The sequence below is a fragment of the Sinocyclocheilus rhinocerous genome, unplaced genomic scaffold (assembly GCF_001515625.1).
Source record: "Sinocyclocheilus rhinocerous isolate Xijiao unplaced genomic scaffold, SAMN03320098_v1.1 scaffold1295, whole genome shotgun sequence".
In the NCBI taxonomy this organism is placed as follows: Eukaryota; Metazoa; Chordata; class Actinopteri; order Cypriniformes; family Cyprinidae; genus Sinocyclocheilus; species Sinocyclocheilus rhinocerous.
Genome location: NW_015660499.1, coordinates 2,037,375 through 2,057,490, shown reverse-complemented (window position 1 = coordinate 2,057,490; position 20,116 = coordinate 2,037,375). Strand labels below are relative to the sequence as shown.

General features: G+C 34.1%; 3 protein-coding genes across 4 annotated transcripts in view; 1 reads left to right on the top strand and 2 right to left on the bottom strand.

The window, feature by feature from the left end:
- Positions 1 to 3,202, top strand: part of LOC107725151 (zinc finger Y-chromosomal protein 1-like) — a 15,063-nt gene extending 11,861 nt beyond the window's left edge. For both annotated transcript variants that reach the window (XM_016534315.1, XM_016534316.1), the window contains 2 exons: positions 449 to 586; positions 1,513 to 3,202. In XM_016534315.1, coding sequence (XP_016389801.1) covers positions 449 to 586; positions 1,513 to 2,819 — 1,445 coding nt within the window. In that variant the 3' untranslated portion in view covers positions 2,820 to 3,202. The remainder of the gene's footprint in view (positions 1 to 448; positions 587 to 1,512) is intronic.
- Positions 3,203 to 7,208: 4,006 nt separating this feature from the next.
- Positions 7,209 to 10,062, bottom strand: LOC107725160 (lipocalin-like). The gene is made up of 6 exons (XM_016534330.1): positions 9,908 to 10,062; positions 8,976 to 9,112; positions 8,803 to 8,882; positions 8,612 to 8,725; positions 7,480 to 7,581; positions 7,209 to 7,399 (listed from the first exon to the last, which is right to left on the bottom strand). Exons 1-6 carry the CDS (start codon positions 10,001 to 10,003, stop codon positions 7,386 to 7,388), a joined length of 543 nt encoding a protein of 180 aa, XP_016389816.1. The 5' UTR covers positions 10,004 to 10,062; the 3' UTR covers positions 7,209 to 7,385.
- A 4,462-nt stretch (positions 10,063 to 14,524) lies between these two features.
- cst14b.1 (cystatin 14b, tandem duplicate 1) lies at positions 14,525 to 16,328 on the bottom strand. The gene is made up of 3 exons (XM_016534332.1): positions 16,183 to 16,328; positions 15,526 to 15,627; positions 14,525 to 14,949 (listed from the first exon to the last, which is right to left on the bottom strand). Exons 1-3 carry the CDS (start codon positions 16,252 to 16,254, stop codon positions 14,821 to 14,823), a joined length of 303 nt encoding a protein of 100 aa, XP_016389818.1. The 5' UTR covers positions 16,255 to 16,328; the 3' UTR covers positions 14,525 to 14,820.
- Positions 16,329 to 20,116: the final 3,788 nt, after the last annotated feature.

Below are 20,116 nucleotides of genomic sequence, written 5' to 3'. Positions count from 1 at the left end.
GAATAAATAAGCTTTTCATTGATGTATGGTTTGTTGTGATAGGACAATATTTGGCCGAGATACAACTATTTGAAAATCTGGAATCTGAGGGTGCAAAAAAATCTAAATATTGAGAAAATCATCTTTAAAGTTGTCCAAATGAAGTTCTTAGCAATGCATATTACTAATCAAAAATTAAGTTTTGATATATTTACGGTAAGAAATTTACAAAATATCTTGACTTAATATCCTAATGATTTTTGGCATAAAAGAAAAATCGATAATTTTGAGCCATACAATGTATTGTTGGCTATTGCTACAAATATACCCCAGCGACTTAAGACTGCTTTTGTGCTCCAGAGTCACATATGTATTTTGAACTATAATAAAGTTGTGGTTTTGCATTTATTAGGATGTTTCTTCTAATGCTAAATGATTTTGAATATGCTCATGTGTGTTTGGTAAGCAGGTGCGGATGAGGGCTGTGAGAACCGGAACGGAGCAGCGAGCGCATTACTGCACATTGACGAGTCGGATGCACTGGACAAACTCAACCGGCAACACGGCAAGAACAAGAGACGAGCTGAACCCCGACAGGTCCAAACAGGTATCAGCACACTCACCTCTCACTAACTTAATTAATAAATCTTAGGTTTTGTAGAATTGCTTTGAAAGTGTTAAGCTTTACAGATAATTGCAGATTACATAGGATGTTTGTAGCATTATGCATCACGCTGAAGGACCATTTCAAATGAACTCGTGAAGTAAAATGATGATTAAAAGTGGTGAAAAAAGCAGAAATATACATTTTTGCCAATATACAAATATAGACATTTTTACCTTGATGTTTGTTTTGTTTTCAAATATTTTTCAGTGAATTTATTAATTTGTAAATGTTAAATTGTCATTTTATTTCAGCAGTTTTGAGTGTCTCATTTGTCTCAGTTGAATTGTATGTTGTATCCAGTATTCTTTTAGTATCATTATACTTTAATTTTTAAATTTTTAGTGATATTTTGTATTTTCATCTACTATTATATTCATCTTTATTCCAATGAACAAAAAAGTTATAGTTAACGACAGTAAACCTGCTCGTATCTATATTATATCAGCTGCATTTTTTATATTTTCAGTTTTAATTTTGATTTTAGTATTTTTGTTGTTTTGTAATGTTGTTGTTTTTTAAACGGCCATTTAAGTTTATTTCTATTTCAGTTTTTATTTTTCTTAAATATCTATATGATTTCATTTAGTTTCTGTTTTAGTTCAGTTTTCGTTTATTTATTTCCAGTTAGTAATTTTAATGATTTTACCAATTTTAGTGCTTCAACTTAAACTAAGCGAAAGTTAGAAATGTTGCCTTGCAAACATTTTAGTTTAGTTTAGTTTTTGTATTTCAATTAACAGTAATGTTTTTAATAGTTCTATTTAACACCCCTAGTTGCATATTGCATTATATCAGCTATTGGCTACAAAACTGATTCTCTTTTATCCTCTCATTATCCTTTTCTATCTCCTCTCATTTCCCTCCAGCGATCATCATTGGTCCGTATGGACAGCCTCTGACGGTCTACCCCTGCATGCTGTGCGGCAAGAAATTCAAATCTCGCGGCTTCCTCAAGCGCCACACTCGCAACCACCACCAGGACGCGTTGAGTCGCAAAAAGTACCAGTGCACGGACTGCGACTTCACCACCAACAAAAAAGCCAGTCTGCACAACCACATGGAGGTGCACGCGCTCAGCAACAAAGCGCCGTTCGAATGTGAGACCTGCGGTAAGGAGTTCCACCAGCAGGCGGCGCTGTTCTCGCACCGTCTCCAGCACCACCACCAGGAGCAGAAATCGCCTACGGCCATCGCGTCGCCGCTTCCTCCCGCCGCCGCGAACAAGACGCACAAATGCAAGTTTTGCGATTATGAGACTGCCGAGCAAGGGCTGCTCAATCGCCACCTGCTGGCCGTGCACAGTAAGAGCTTCCCGCACATTTGCGTGGAATGCGGCAAAGGTTTCCGCCATCCGTCGGAGCTAAAGAAACACATGCGCACGCACACCGGCGAGAAGCCGTACTCGTGCATGTACTGCGATTACAAATCGGCCGACTCGTCCAATCTGAAGACGCACATGAAGACGAAGCACAGCCGCGAGCTGCCGTTTTGCTGCGAGCGCTGCGGCCAGACCTTCGGCGAGGAAGACGAGCTGACGCAGCACGCAGCCACACACGAGGACGCTCGGGGACACCAGTGCAGCCACTGCGACCATCGCAGCTCCAACTCCAGCGACCTTAAGCGGCACGTCATTTCCGTGCACACTAAAGACTACCCGCATAAATGCGCCGTCTGCGAGAAAGGCTTCCACCGGCCGTCCGAGCTTAAGAAACACTCGGCGTCGCATAAAGCCAAGAAACTGCACCAGTGCCGCCACTGCAACTTCAAGATCGCAGACCCGTTCGTTCTCAGCCGCCATATCTTGTCCGTTCACACTAAGGAACAGCAGCAGCAGCCGGCGCAGTCGCCGACTCCGCCCACGCAGGCGTCGCCGCCACAAGCCCCGCCCACAGAAAAGCCCGCCCCCAAGAGGACTATAGGTGCGGCGCAGTTAGCAGCGCCCGCTGTAAAGAAATCCAGCGGCGCGAAGGGTTCGCGAGAACGGAGGGTGTATCAGTGTCAGTATTGCGACTACAGCACGGGAGATGCGTCTGGCTTCAAAAGACACGTTATTTCCATCCATACTAAGGACTATCCGCATCGCTGTCAGTACTGTTCGAAGGGCTTCCGGAGACCTTCGGAGAAAAACCAGCACATTATGAGGCACCATAAAGACATGGTGCCGGCAGAATGAGCTCCTCCTCTTTCTCCGCTCACTTCCGTAAACACACTAAACAGCCAGTGACTGGAAATCACCATCCCTCATGTTTTGACAACCTCTGTATTGGGCTTCTTACCAAGACCCCTCATGCATAGCAAGTGTGTGTGTTGTGTTTGTGTGCGAGAGAATAGGGTTTAGTGACATAGGCTGGAAGTGCTTTCACGTTGTTTATGATCACATGGTCTCCAGTCTTAAAGGAACAGTTCAGCCAAAAACAAAAATTCTGTCGTCATTTATTCACCCTCATGTCCTTTTCAAACCTGTAGGCATTTCTTTGTTTGCATCCAAACAGATTTGGTTCCCATTGACTTCTATTCTACTGGAACACAAATGAAGATATTTTGAATAGTGTTGGTAACCGAACAGTTTCAGTTCCCATTGACTTCCAATGGAAATAACTAAACTGTTTTGGTTCCCATTGACGTCCATTGTAACACAAAAAAAGATATTTTGAAGAATTTGGGTAGCCATACTCTTTCGGTTTCCATTGACTTCCATTCTATCTTTTGTTCATACAATGGAAGTTAATAGGAGCGGAAACTGTTTAGCTACTGGCATTCTTCAAAATATCTTCTTTTGTGTTCCACAATAGAAAGAAAGTCATACACATTTGGAACATCGTGAATGATGACAGAAAATAGTTTTTTGGGTGAAATATCCCTTTAAAGGAACAGTTCACTTTAAAATTTAAAATGTGAAAATAATTTACTCGCCCTCATGTTGTTTAAAATTAGCTTGACAGATATTTTTGCAAAGGAACGTAAAAGAAAAAAAAATATTTCACTAATTTTCTTTGTTATAATATTATCATTATAATAATGTATTATAAATATCAAAATAATACTTGTGGATTATGTTCCAGATCTTCTGAAGTCGTATGATATATTTATGTGAGGACAGGCCCAAATTTATGTTGTTGTTCATCGAAAATCTTCCCCTCCGCTTTAGAAATGAATAATAATAAAAGCGTACAACTAGAGGGTGAGTAAATAATGACATTTTTCATTTTGGCCGGACTATTCCTTTACCTGTAGATGTTTTATGTTTTTCAATGCATTTCAGTTTGGTTTTGTCATCTACTAACATGTGCATCCAGCCTCTGGGATCAGGTGCATATTCTTGAAGCGTTTCAGAGTCATCGAGTAGCTAACGTAACCTCTCTGAAATGCTTTATGAATATAGGACAATGTGATTGATATCAGTCTTGCACTTTATTAGCATGTCCGTCTGATAGATAGCTGTTTGAAAACATGGACACCAGGAAATGTTTTTAATTTTCAGAAACATCAGAAAGGTATCAGGCTGTTTTGCATTGGCAGTGAGGACATTGCCTTATTTGTGTGTGTGATCAGGACGAGGTTATAGGGAATATCTGGTCTCCCAAACCTTTAATGATCGCAAAAATTTCATATGATCTGATCTGATGATGAAGGAAAAACAGATGCAGCGTCATCTGTAATGACCAATATGTTTGAAAGGAATAGTTCACCTTGTATGAAAAAAAGCCATTCATGTCATTTTTTTTAAAAGATTTATTCAGAACTAAATTTCGTTTTGATTTTTTTTAACTTCCTGGATTGAGTCCATGCAGCTCATTTATAAAGCATCTCTGGCATAAAGCATCAGATCTCCAGATGAGACCAGATAACCCCTTTAGTCTGTGTAATTATAAGAAAGCTTGAATTCTGCGCTAATAGGACAGATTTTAATCATGCCAAGGTAAATGTTTTCTCATGTTGACTTAAATGCATTTCACTTGGATGTATGGGACCACAGAGATGTGAAGTAAATGGGTAAAGCTCATGTAAAGAGCGTGTCTGGGTCAAATCTAACCCCAAAATCAAGAGAAAAACAACATAATAGCATTTTTTCTACTTGTATGCTAAATTAAATACAAATCATTGTATTGCAGTAAATATTTATGTTACAGCAATGTAAATGAATTGGAATTATTGGAACTAAAAATAGCACCTACACAAAAAAAATTGGTGTAAAAACAATTTCCACTCTTTTCACAATTAATTACAAAGAAACGGCAAGTAACACACCGAACTGGTGAAGTAGAAAGACTTAAATAGTATTTTCTTTTTTACTTCAATGTGTTATTTTCATCATTTTTTGCAAATATGCAGTGAAAATTATTTCTGCACCAATTTTTTTTAGTATAAAAATCAAATAAAAAATATTTATTGCTACACGATGATTTGTATTTAAAATGTTACTACTGATGTATAAAATAAATGTAAAAATACACAAGTCAGCATCACAATGCAACACTCAAAATATAATTATTTGAATTTCTTTCGTTTTTGGGGTGAAATTTGACCTGAGCATGTATCTTTTTTTGAGCCATATGAATTCTAAACATACACTATATTAGATTCAGTATGCCAATTATGTGTACCAAAATCATGTTTGATAACCTTATTGATAAGTTATAAGGCCAATTTTATCTCTCGTCAGTATCCACAACATGCAGTATGAGTTTCGTTTGAAAAGGACAGCTACGAGGAGATTACAAATGATCTGTATGCGTGTGTATGTATGATTATGGTTGATGATTTTTCTGGTTTATACTCAAAGCAATGCATCAGATATGTTTGCCGTTGCCAATAACCAATAGTCTCGTCTTGGCGACTTCATAGTGATGGTACTGTTCACATGCGGTCAATGCAAATACACACTAATACCCACTAATTGTCTTAACAGTTGCTGTCAGACCTCACTGAAAGCGTGTACTAGGCTGGCATCCTTTACTCGTTACCAAAACGTGACAAAAAGCTGGAATCGACAAGGCGAGTCGTGTTGGAAATGCGCTGTTTTGTGTTTGTGCGTAACGTAAATGGAATCAAATTACGCTTATTCGGGTCACAATTCCACTAACCTGTGATGGATGATGTCATATCCAGCTTTGCATGTGATTGGCCAGAGGTTTCCAGAGGAACTCGACCTCGAAGTACTGAAACAGCCTCTCTTTGTGTCCGAACATTAGCAGTGATAGTTAAATGTAAGTAGGAATCTATGGGACTATAACTTATTGTTTTGTACACAGATCTGTAAAGAGAGCGTGTAGATGTAAACACTTCGGAAAGAGGACTTCAGAACTTTGTGTTGTCATGGATGTATCTTCACATTTGTTTAAAAAATGATAAAAAAAAGGAAATAAAAGGCAAAGTATTTTCCTGCATCCTCTGTTCTTCATTATGGAAATGCAGTTGTCTGTAAGTGCACAACGTTTTAGAGGTCTTTTTATATGGCATATAATGAGCGTTCCCCTTTACATTTATTCATGCAGTAGATGCTTTTGGCTAAAGCGATTTACCTTGAATTCAAGGTATACAATTTTACAAGCAAGTTCATCGGGTTTATTATTTATTCAGGAAATTATTTCTCAGTAGCTTTAAAAGTTGTGTATTTACAGTGTAATTTGTGTGTTATTTTGGTATCACTGAGATGTTACAGATACTAGTTTTTATTAATATTTAAAATTTTCTGTTTTAATTTTTAAAGTTTTAGTAATTTTGTCATGTTTTTGTCATTATTAGTTGTGTAAGTCTATATAAATGTCTATACAGTTTTTGTAAATTTTATTTTTTTTGTGATTTTAGTACATTATGGTAAACTAAAACGAGAAATGTTGGCAACTAGCTGAAATAAGTTTTTTTTTTAAAATATGTATTTGACTTTTTATTTCAGTTAAAGTTTATTCAGTTATTAAGATTTATTTTAATGTTGTTTTAGTTATAATTTTAGTTTTAGTATTTTTATGTTTTTGTTATTTTTATTAGTTTTTCATATTTGTAATTTTTTTATTTTGTCATTTTTATTATTTCATATTCATTTTTATTGTGCTTTTAAAATATTATATAACATTCTTAATTTTTTTTAATCACTTTTATTCATTTGTATATTATGAACTTATATCAAAACAATTTAAAAATATAGCTTTTATAAACTTGTTTACTTAACTATAGTTTTTATACTTATTTTTTATAGTATTTGATCTATTATACATTTATTTTGGTTAAGTAAAGCCTCGGCAACTAGCTGAAATATTTATATTTCATACTTTATTTCAGTTAACGTTTCTTAAAAAAACTGAACTATTATGTCCCTGCTGCGTACATGCTTAAAACCAATTTTATGAAGACTTTTTACATTTTATGTTTTCATAAAAGTGAAAGTTTAAAAAAAAAAGTTTATAGCATTTTACTTCTACAATAATCTGCCAAATGTCTTTAAAAAGAGACCAAATGCTCCAAAGCATTCAATATTTACAACAATTTCAGTTGGAAATGTCATTTTCTATGACTGACAGTTAACAAGCTAAATACATAAAAATCACAATTTAAATGCCTCAAAACAGATTCACAAAAGATTTTATTGGTCCAAACTCATGAAGAAATAAGAAGAAATGATGGATAGAACTTCGAGGGTAAAAGGACTGATAGTGAGAGCAGAAAACACTAGAGGCACTTGAAATGATTCACTACAGTCATAATTCAGTCAGGATTCAGAGAGGAGCCTCACATCAGCACATCAGGGGCACTCGTCTGGAGAGAAAAGATGCTCACGTCAGGCCTGGATACACTCATATTTAGTGTTTATAAGAGTGGTTTTAACAGTGTTTTACCATTTTTAGGCAGGATTGCGATGTTTTCAGGCAGAATGCCTTGCTCCAGGGAAAACTCAGTGAACTTGTCCAGGACGTCCTGGCTCAGGTCTGGGGTTCGGCCTTCACAAATATCACGAGAACAATTCAGAATCAGCGCATCAGTGCTGATGCTTTTCAAGTTTTTTACAGCACACATCACAGGCTGAGGAACATGAGACTTAAGCTCATAAGAAATGGCTTCATAATCCATTTAACCATTGTAATATTTCAGTGAAACGAAATTTGGTGAGCTTCATTTTATCCATCAGGAACAATTGAGTGTTTTATATTAAAAAGTATTGAGGTGATTGAAAGGTAAGGTTGTTAAAATTAAGAGAGATTCAGTCAGCTGAAAATGAAAGTAAGGTTCATTTGTGAACATTAACTAAGATTAATAAATGCTTTTTTTATATTGTTAATTCTCTAGTTAAAGTTAATTGTATCTGGTAATATTATTTAATGGACCTGAGCTCCAATACAGCAAGAACATATAATTATCCTGACCAAAATATGTTTTAAATACAAGCTAAATAAAAAAAAAAATAGACAATATATTTAGTTTCAACCCTCATATAGCAAAATTAAAAATGTATTTCAGGGGCAAGAAATATAATACTAATGCTAATACTACTACTACATATTTGCTAAAATATGTTTCAAAATATATTTACATAAATATATATTTGGCCAATAAATTTTTATATTTTTGAAAATATATTTTGTCCTCATAAAAATGTATTGCCCTCCATATATTTTCAATCCAATAAAATACTTGACATTTGAAGAGAATGTTTCTTTGTTGTCTATAACACATTTGAAAATTTTTAAAATATATATTTAAAAAAAATTAATTATTATTAATCTAGTTTTGATCTCTCATTTAACATAATTGCTTACAGCATATATTTAAAATATATTTTGTCCAAATTTATTTATTTTTTGCCATATGGGTAATGGGGAAGTCTATTCCTCACAGCCTCATTTTCATCAGCGTTAATTCAATATCTAATCTGACTGAAGTCTATAGCTGTCTTTAGTTTTTATGTGAAGAGGCCTTGATTCAAAACCTGCTAAAAATGAAAATGCTCAATTTTAAAGAGGAGTTAGTTACCGTAGAGTTTGTTGAGAAGCGTGGTGGAGTCGGCTTTGGTCTTGATGGTGTGGATCAAAGCATATTCATCATACTTCACATCAACAACACGCATGTCATTGTCAGTCTCCCAGCCTGAGGAAACACATCATTTCCCGTCTGAATCCTGAATAAATCGTGTTTCATGTCTAGATGAACACTATCTTCCTTACGTTCACCACGGAAGCTGAATTTCCCTGGAATATCCGTCTTTTGAGCCAGATGGGTCATTCTCCAGCATGTGCCATCAGGACTGGAAAAACAGGATGGATTAAGGGTTAAAATCATACGACATGAGAGGATTTTATTAATAGTTTCTTTTTTTTTTGTGATCAGTTTGTCTTACTTGAGACTGGAATATGCCATCTCCAGATCTTCATCAGTCGGCGTCAGCATGGCGATGCCCATCTTCATGTTCGCCTTGCGGGCGACAAACCACTCGGCATTGGTGGCAAAACCAATCAGGTACCATTTCCCAGCCACCTGTGAGAAGGACACACGTCAACACTGTGTAGCTGCAGGTCACTAAACACCCAAAATATACACTTTCTGTTAAAGCTGAAAATCTAGTTTACAAAAAATATTGTTCAAAGTTCTAAATTATTCATTTAATGTTTGATGCATGTTTTGTAATATAAAAAGTCATGCAAAAAAGATTTATTTATTATGTATTTATTTATGCTTGAAATAAATGGGCAGCTGCAATGACACTAAAGCACCCAAAATATACACGCTGAAAAATACAAACATTTTAACTACTCCAATAGACACAGAAATTATAGTCATTTTTAAGCTATTCAGAATTGTAAGCATTTCTAAATTATAAACTGAATGTTGATACAAGTTTTTGTGCAACAAAAACAAAAATAAATAAATAAAATATGAATGTATGAATAAGTAGCTGCCCTGACACTAAAGCACCTAAAATATAAATTTTCGGTTGAACCTAAAATCTAGAAGTAAAAAAAATACATTTACCCAAATAGATACAAAAAAAGTTCAAAATGTTTTGATCATTTCTGAATTATACATTTAACGTTTGATACAAGTTCTGAAATATAAAAACACATACAAAAATGTTATAAAAAATTCTTTACTTATGAAATATATATATATATATATATATATATATGCATGCACACATATATAGTAACAAATAGTAAAAAAATAGTAACAAATACAAAAAAAAAGAAGTAAACAAAAACTAAAAAAAAATCTCATTGATTTCTCTTAAATTTAATTGTAACCTATATTTAAATCCCGGTCTTGCAGTCTTACCCCCTTGAGGTCGAAGTCGGCCTGCGGCGTGACCTCAGAACTGACGGCAAGGGCACAGAGCAAAACTCCCAGCAATCCCAGCAGGGCGGTTGCCATGGCTACTGCAGAGCTCGGTCTGGAGTGTGTGGGAATCAGGGCCGCTGCAGGAGCTTATATAGAGCAGAAGCCCGTTACATAAACACACGCCCAGCAGAAGCCCGTTACATAAACACACGCCCCCTACACACACACACACACACACACACACATCTACAGGAGCACATACCAACAGTTCATTACAATCATTCAAACTAACACAAACCCTACAGAAAACTTTTTTTATTTACAGTTTTGCATTAATCCATCATTTTACAGTGTTTTCTGATTTCAGATTTTTTTTCAGATTGTGGGGACAGTTTTGTCTCCAAATTACATCTACTGTATGGATCACTACTAAAAATGATCTTCTTTTGCATTTCACACCTCAACATGAACAAAACCTCAAGTGTGATTTCAGATGTTCGAAAGAGCATCTTAAGATTCAACACAAGAACATTTGAACATCTATACAAAGTCACATGATCAATGAAACTCATTTACTTCAAATTACATTTGATTAGTCACCTAAATAACGGAATTTTTGTTCTTATCTTGTCTTCTTTTCAATTCTAAAACTTTATTGTCAGGTTTAAATGCAATGCAATGCAATAAAATATTCAGATTTTCAATGTGGTCACAGTCTTTTATACCCCACTGTATACTGTAAACAAAATGCCAATTTTTGATGCTACATTACAACATCAGAATCATCAATAAAAAGTGTTACCAAGGCTGCACTTTTTAACTAAAATACATTAAAAGTGTGAAATATTATTACAATTTAAAATAGCTGTTTTCTGTGTGAATACATTGTGAAATGTAATATGCTGATTTGTTGCTCAAGAAACATTTCTGATTATTATCAATGTTGAAAACAGTTGTGCTGCTTCATTTTCATTTCATTTTTTTTGTGGAAACCATAAGGATTTCTTAATTCTCTGGTGAATAGAATCAAAATGAGGGTATTTATTTTAAATAGAATCTTTTATAAAATTATAAATGTCTTTACGGTGACTTTTGATAAATTTAATGCATCCTTGCTGAATAAAACTGCTTAAAAAATGTATTTCTTAAGATAAATAAATAACAGTGATCCCAAACATTTGAGAGGTAGCATATGTCTGTGTACGTGTCTTTAAATGTGTTCCAATTTCAACTTTTTTAATCGTGTGTAAGACTTTATTCATCAGTAATGTGATCTTATTATTGAATTTTATTTTTTACTTTATTATCAAAATATGACTTTAAACTCACAGTGCTATGACTTTATTCCCACAATTTTGACTTTTCAGATTTGTACAAGTTTAATCTCATATAAGACTTTATTCTTGTATTGCTATGATTTATTCTCATAATTCTGATTTTGTTATCAACATATTAAGACTTAATCTAATAATTCTACAACTTTATTTTCGTAATTTTGACTTTATTCTTAAAATATCACAAGATCAAGCTTGCACAAGACTTTATTCTTGTATTGCAACAACTTTATTCTCATAATTTTGATTTTGCCCTCAAAATATTACAACTTTAATCTCACATGCTACAACTCTATTCTCATAATTCTCAAAATATATTAAGTTTATTCTCATGTTGCTGTAAGACTTCTAGTATTGATATGACTTTATTCTTATCATTTTTACTTTATTACAATTTTAATTTTGTATAGGACTTTATTCTTGAATTGATACTTTTTTATTGTCATAATGAAAATAGTACAACTTTAATCTCACAATGCTATGACTTTATTATTTTAATTTTGACTTTTTAAATCTTGTGTAAGACTTGTACTGATGTGATATTATTGTAATTTTTTAAAACTTTATTATCAAAATATTACTTTAAACTCACAGTGCTATGACTTTATTCCCACAATTTTGACTTTTCAGATTTTTACAAGTTTAATCTCATATAAGACTTTATTCTTGTATTGCTACGATTTATTCTAATAATTCTGACTTTGAAATCAAAATATTACAACTTTATTCTCATTATATTAATTTTTTTCTATATGGGGCAATGTAATCTTTTTTTTGTATAAAGCCTGTGACTGCAGAGCGACTAAAATGCAGTGGGCTTGTTTCTACAAATGTGTGGAAAAATCATAAAGTAAAGCTTCTGAGCAAAATATTAATTGTCTCAAGAGAATAGACTGAAGTCAAGTCCATTTAATCAAATCAAAGTGGATGAAATAGTAAAAGTGGCAGACAGATTCAGCACACTATTGTGAAAGACGAGTTATATGCTCAGTTCTCCTGTAGGGGTCATTCCTGCTCTTCGGGACCTTTTGAACCCTTTGTAACTTTTAAATGTTTTTATTAGTTATTGGTATAAAATGGTATTGCAGACTTTCACAAATATGCTGTGGCCAAACTTCATTCATTCATTCAAAAATGAACAGAATGGGGAAAAACTGGTATTTTTTATTTGCTTATATGAGGACATCAACTTGCGTTTTTAACGCATTTTAACATCTATTGTCATATGATCATACCAGTTTCTGTAACTGATCAAACAGGATGAATGTTTTACAGTGATACAAGTCAACCACCACCTTGCATTTTGCATTTTACGCTGCAAATTTTAGTTATCCTTTACAGGTTTATATACACACACACACACACAAAGGTTTGTTTTTGTGAATTGTGGGGACATTCCATAGGCATAATGGTTTTTATACTGTACAAACTGTATGTGCTATTGCCCTACACCAACCCTACACCTAAACCTACCCCTCACAGGAAACTGTGCACATTTTTACTTTCTCAAAAAAACTCACTCTGTATGATTTATAAGCCTTTTGAAAAGTGGGGACATGGGGTAATGTCCTCATAAGTCACCTTCTGCTTGTAATACCTATGTCATACCCATGTCATTATACATATTTGTGTCCTGATATGTCACAAAAACACGCACACACACACTGTTCATATATCAAGTGTGATTAATCAGGTTCCTTTTAGACACATGGCAGCTCCCGTGATAATGTTCCTTTTTGTTAATGCTTAGTAAGCATTTAATGTTTTCTAGCTGCATGCTAGCTTTACCATCTGGCATGTCGGTAAAACAACTATAAAGCAACTATAATGCAAACATCTTTATGCAAAAATTTATTCTTAAGCCGAGACTTTTACTAAAGTAACGCTGGTAAAACAGGTTTTCACAGATGCAGATGTGGTTTAGGGTGTGATGTGTTCTCATGTGATGAATCATGCTTCATTTAGACATATGGCATCTTCCGTGATAATGTTCCTGGACCTGTCTCTTTTATGCTTAATATGCTTAATAAGCGTTTTATGGTTTCTGTAGCTGAATGCAAACTCTTGCCATGCGATGTTCTCACTCAAACTCAAATAAAGATGTATTAAATATATATAATTACAGATGAGTTTCTAGACTCTCACATTTTGTCCAATGCAGACTTAAACTCATCCTACACTTCTCATCTGATCTGATCCTCACCAAATTTGTATCAGATCATCATGAGGCCACTGCGATTTTTCCTTTGTCTCCTATTTGGCTGCCACCTACTGTAAGCAGAAAAACATCACAAGACACAAGTCATACGTATTCAGAACTATATACTAGTCAACCTTTGAAGTGGATCAATACCTTTCATCAAAGTTGTCCTAAAATCTAAAAGCTTTCTTGTTTTAGGACAACTTTGATGAACTTTTTTGATCCACTTCAAATGTTGACTACTGTATATACACTACCAGTCAAACTTTTTACGTTTATTATTTTTTTATTGTTTAGTATTACTGTTTTCCACATTTCAGAATAACAATAAAATTTCATAAAATACTATAGAAATAATGTGACCAAAAAAAACATGAAAACTAAAAACATTCTACCCATATTATATCTTAAAATGTAGTATTTTCTTATTAAATTAATCCCATGAACATATGTTTTAAAAGAATGATACATCACTTTTCTTTGGTCTTGTAGTTCTTCAGATGCAGTTTGAAAAGGATTATTTTAGTTAACCAAAACTAAATCTAAAATTAGAAAAACTAAAGCCATAAAAAATGAAAAAATACAATAAAATAAACATAACTGTATATATACACAAACCTTCAATTTGTTTGTATTAAAATAACTAAAACTGAAATAAAAGAAATGAAAAAAAAAGACAAAAAATGATACAATTTTTAACTAAAATTAAAATGAAAAATGTAAAAATAAAAATGCATTAAAAACTACAGTATAATAGTATCTCACTAAAATAACACTGGTGTGAGCTGATGCACAATGCTGAAAATTGGTGGAGAATCAATATTTTCTTAGCTGTAACGATGAAAAAGAACGAGAACGTCCTGTGCTTCATGTTTTGCCTGAAGGTGTTTCTTTCTTTTGCTCAGCCCATTCAAACTGAAAGGCTTATGATTCATCTGTGTCAATCTTTTTGTTGAGTGTATTAAAATGCACTATCCCTTTTTTTTTTTTTTGAAGAACAAGACACAAAAATATTTGTATACAATATTTGACCATAAACAACATTCTTTTAGAGGGTGTAAATAAAACAAAGACTTGCCATTTGAAATATGAAATTTATTTCCCTTTATTTTAGAAGTTCCATTATTTTCTATAAAACCGATTTGGAATGTTGATTCATATCCATGTGCAATTATTTCCCCACAATATAATGTTTGTCAAAGTAAACAAAGATGTGTTGGTCTTATAAACCTCCTCTTCATACAGTAGGCATTGGACTGGAGATCATTTGATGGTGTAGAACTGAATAAAGCTTTTGTAACAGCATTATTTGAATACATCACACATATCAACCTATTTTGTATACAGTATGGCATTTTATTATCAGTGTGCATGCATTAGAAGTATTCAATAAGATCCTGTTGAGTTTTCGATGTCTGGATGCTGTGCAGCTGGAGTTTTTCTCCACTGTGAGGAAGCGACTTATGAACCCTCAGATGAACGAATTCATCGCCTCCTACATTTACCTGAAGAGAGAGATATGGAGCATGAGAATACTCAGTTTACACATGCTTTGAACTCTTAGAAAGTAGATATTGATGGCAATATGCAAGCTGTAACATGGCAGTCCAAACAGCTGATAAAAACACCACTCCAGTCCATCAGTTAACAATTTATGAAGACAAAAGTTGCATGTTTGTAAGAAACAAATCCACAGACTTGTGCACGTTATTATGGATTATGGACTGCATTTTGACTAGAAGCAATGGTTTGAATCTAAAAACGCCTTAATGATGGATTTGTTTCTTACAAACATGCAGCTTTTGGCTTCACAAGACATTAACTGCTGGACTGGAGTGGTGTGGATTACTTGTGGATTATTGTGATGTTTTTATCAGCTGTTTGGACTCTCATTCTGACGGCACCCATTCACTGCAAAGCAACTATTGCTGAGACACTGATGCAATGCTACATTTCTCCGAATCTGTTCTGATGAGGAAACAAACTCATCTACAGCTTGGCCTGAGGGTGAGCACATTTTTTTTAGCAAATTTTTATTTTTGAGCGATCTGTTGCCTCATATCCTGGTCTTCAAAGTTTACCTTGATAAAGTAGTTGGTTCCGGCCACGACCTGAGTGGTGAAAGATTTGGCAATGAAAGCAGCAAACTTCTTCCCTGCCTTCTCTTCTGCATGATGTTTGATCTGAATCAAAAGACACAGATTTCATATTTAATGCATGTGTGTTTAATTCACATTAAAATAATATCACAATGAAATTTTGAGTTGGTCTTAAAATATGCTTCTTTTTCATGAAACACAATTTCTTGTTTTTTTCCCCTTTGACGTACACTGAAAAAGCCTGTTTTGCAAAAAGTATGTGATTTGTCAAGTTAGACGAATTACTCTGACACACCCTAAGACTTACTCACCATCATGTGAAGATTACCAATTCATTCAAGCTATCTAAAAGCATTCGTTCGTTTATTTTTGGCCTTGCATAAATACCATTTATTGCTTGCAATCTCTGGTGCATGCATTTGACATACATTATGACTTTAAATCACTTAGGAAGCTGAACGTAGTTATCCTGCATTAATAATTTTTTATTTCTCATTTGATTATTTTATCGACACATAGCATAGTACATTCTAAATACTAATTAATAATAGCTTATAATAATTAATAAATACACATCACGTGCATTCTCATATCAGCTGACGTACACCATCAAAACAAAAGCAGAAGCTCCAGTCTCACCTCATCGCAGATCTTCTGCACCTCGGGTGTGGCTTGCTTCACCTGGGATGGACCTCCAACCAATGTCGCCATTGCTGTAATCGGTGTCGAGATATAGCAAAAAATTATTTTAGACAATCTAATTCACAGAAACGTCACTGCTGCAGTATTTATGTTGTCTAGAAGATCATATGACTATGAGCCATCACTGGAATGTTCCATGTGTTCGGAGGAGGCGGGGGTTGATTAAAAAAACTACTTTACCAAAAAACAAAAAAATCATAGAGTTAGGCTATAACAGTAATGATGTATAATTAAATAATGCAAATAATTATTAAGGTTGGTGTTTAAACCTAAACACATTTGTGTATCATAACATCTGATGTACCAAGGATATATTTTGGTTTAGTCTGAGGCGGGACTAACAAAAGTGAGTAGATAGAAAGACAATTGTGGGCGTGGCTTAATAGACCGTGCGTTCTCTCTGATTGGTGAACTCCGATGGTATAAATAAAAATAAAAAAATCCTATTTTAATTACACACTGTATATTTTCGATTAAAATTACTTCAGGAAGTTATTAAAGAGTATACTATTGTCCAGACAGCGGCAAAAGCACAAATATAAACGACGCAGTCACGTGGTACATGTTACTATTCTCAGCGCTGATCTGAACGGACCGATCAAAATCGATTGTGATTACTAGATGAAGATTTGTTTTAATTACATTTAAAGGAATGACTGGGAACAAGATGCATGTCTATATCACAGATTGCTCATTTAAAACAATAGGTTTGAACGATTATAGTGAAACATCTCCAATAAAACGAATAAGGTAATTGGCTTTTGAGCCTCCGAGCGCTGCCTGGAGGAAAACATGCTTCATGATAAACGCTATCAGCGACGCTCAGATCCGTGCAATCGCCTCAATCATAGATACATAGTTAAACCAAATACGCTGCTTTAGATCAGTCATAGCTGCACTTTTTAGACTGCATTCTATCTGCACTTAAAAGCGCACGTATCTTATCTTGAATACGATAGAGATGAACACAGTGACTCCTGCTTCTGTCTGTCTCAGCAGACACTGGCGATCAATGCGTTAGACTTGCATTTGCGTTTGTAATTTGTTATTTTGATTTCAGAATTGTGATTTGTTTAGCACTTCTCGGCCACCGTAGATAATGGAGCTGACAACTGCAATACATGGACTGAAACATCTCACAATCGACCTCTAAATACACGTAAAGTAGGCCTATTTAGTTCCCGCTGTATTTAATGACAAAATAATAATGTCCTAAATGATGAGAATGTCAGAGTTTCTAGTTTAAGATGTGATATATTTGTATTCCACGGGCTTATATGCGAAACAAAACAATTTTGTGCTTTTAACGAATGTGAGAAGAGTAACATCTGTCTTACAGAGTAAGTAAGCATGGTTTCGCATGCACGTGTGGTCAGTGACTCATGGGTCAGAGAAGGTTTGATGCTGCATCAGCTGATGAACAGTCAGCTGCCTTTGCCAAAACCTGCCTGATCAAAGCCCTTTCCTGACACAAAGAAAAAACTTGGTTTTGTAATTAGGAAAGCGTAATTAGGAGATAAAATGTGACAAAAAAGTTGACATTATGAGATACCAAGGTAGGCTATAATTATGAGATAAAATGTAGAAATTATATATAAAGTAAAAATTAAGACATAAACGGTAAAAAAAAAAAATGAGGAAAAAAGCTGTAATTATGACATGAAAAAAAAAAATCTTGAGTCTTGATGAGATAAAGTAAAAATTACAAGTCAAAATTATTACACTATACCATAATTATGAGATAAAAGTAGAAATGATGACAAAAGTAAAACAAGATAAACAGTCATTACATAATTATTACAAAAAGTCAAAACTATACCACACATAGTCATGATGAGATAAAAATGTAAATATTGGGACATGATGACATAAAAGTAAAAATTATGAGATAAAAAGCCATAATTATGTAATTAAAGTCAAAATTATGACATTGAGTCATGATGGGATAAAATGTAAAAAAAAAAAAATCAGTCATAATTATGAGATATTTAGTTGTAATTTTGAGATAAAGTCATAATCGTGATAAAAAAGTCAATATGAGATACTGTCATAAAAAGTAGAAATTATGACAAATTATCAGATAAAAAGTTAATTATGACATAGAAAGTTCTAATTATGATTTAAAGGGGTCATATGATGCGATTTAAATTTTTCCTTTCTCTTTGGAGTGTTACAAGCTCTTGGTGCATAAAGAAGATCTGTAAAGTTGCAAAGACTAAAGTCTCAAATCCAAAGAGATATTCTTTATAAAAGTTAAGAGTCAGCCACGCCTACCTAAAACGGCTCGTTCTAACACGCCCCCACATACCTACATCACTATGTGGGAAGATTTGCATAACAACGCCCAAATGTTCACGCAAAGAAAGAAAGCATAACTTTTATTCTCGCTGTAGTATTGATGCCGCCGCCATGTTGTGAAGACGCTGTGTGTTTCGTTGTGAAAGCGAAACTACTTTATTTGGCCTTCCAAAAGAGGACGATATCCGCTTCGTCATCCCTAGAGCTGATCCGTGCTGGTCGCTGAGGAAATACATCAACTTAGTGCCATCACAGTATGGTAAGGGGTGTAACATTTCCGTCACACGCTTGAGGTGTTCGGCCAATCACAACGCACTGGATTGCTGGCCAATCAGAGCACACCTCGCTTTTTCAGACCGATGAGCTTTGTAAAAATCTACGCGTTTCAGAAAGGCGGGGCATAGAGGAGAAACAATAATGTACAGTATGTGGAAAATAATGTGTTTTTTGAACCTTAAACCGCATAAACACATTTCATTACACCAAATACACAAAATAATGTTCTTTTTATCAACATCATATGACCCCTTTAAAAAGTCAAAATGATGAGATAAAAGTCGTAATTATGTATAAAGAATTTAACTGTGAAAAAATTATGAGATCGAAAATGACAAAAAGTTGGAGATATGAAATTAAAAAGTCATAAATGTAGCTTTTCTACAGAATTCATCACCTGCAGATGGATATAAAGAATGACTCTCTGTTTCTCATGAAAATACTGTCTTTATATAATCTTAAATGTACATAAAAATATAATTTCCTTTTTATTGTTATTTTCATTCAGACATGTTCTTGTCTGGCTTGTGATATTCAGCATATGCTATATCTTTATGCTGCATTTCTTTTTTGTGAAAACAAATGAGTAAAAGCCAACTTTCACACAGAGTAGATTTGTTTAGTCTGATGAATTACTGTGACACACCCTTGTGAAGATTGTTGATCCATCCAGGCTGCTGAATCAGCATTTGTGTTTGGGTAGTGGGCTCCCCCAAAGTCCACGGTATAGTTCGAACACTGGGTGTGAGTCTAGATTCCCACCAGATTCCACACTATGACACATTAAGTAATACACACCCTTTTTTTCCCCCACTGTTAATCAAGTTTGGAGGGCAAAATGAAGAATCTTCTAGCAAGATATTAATTTGAATAACACAAAATATATATTTAAATGTAATATATAAATGAAATACATATTTTAAATTAATTTTATTTCATCTTTATTTTTCCACTGTAATTTCAATGCTTAATCTTCATTCTTTTCTGAAGGATCATGTGACACTGAAGACTGGATTAATGATGCTAAAAATTCAGCTTTGATCACAAGAATAAATTACAATTTGCAATATATTCAAATAGAAAATAGTTATTTGAAATGTTATATTTCATAGTATTACTATTTTTACGGTATTTGTGATCAAATAAATGCGGGCTTGGTGAGCAGAAGAGACTTCATAAACATTAAAAACTTACCAAACTTTCACAAAAAAAAATCTATGTTAGGTTTGAAATACTTAATCAATATTTATTTTTATTTTTGACACATCACTTGTGCCATTTTTGGGCCCCCTGCAGT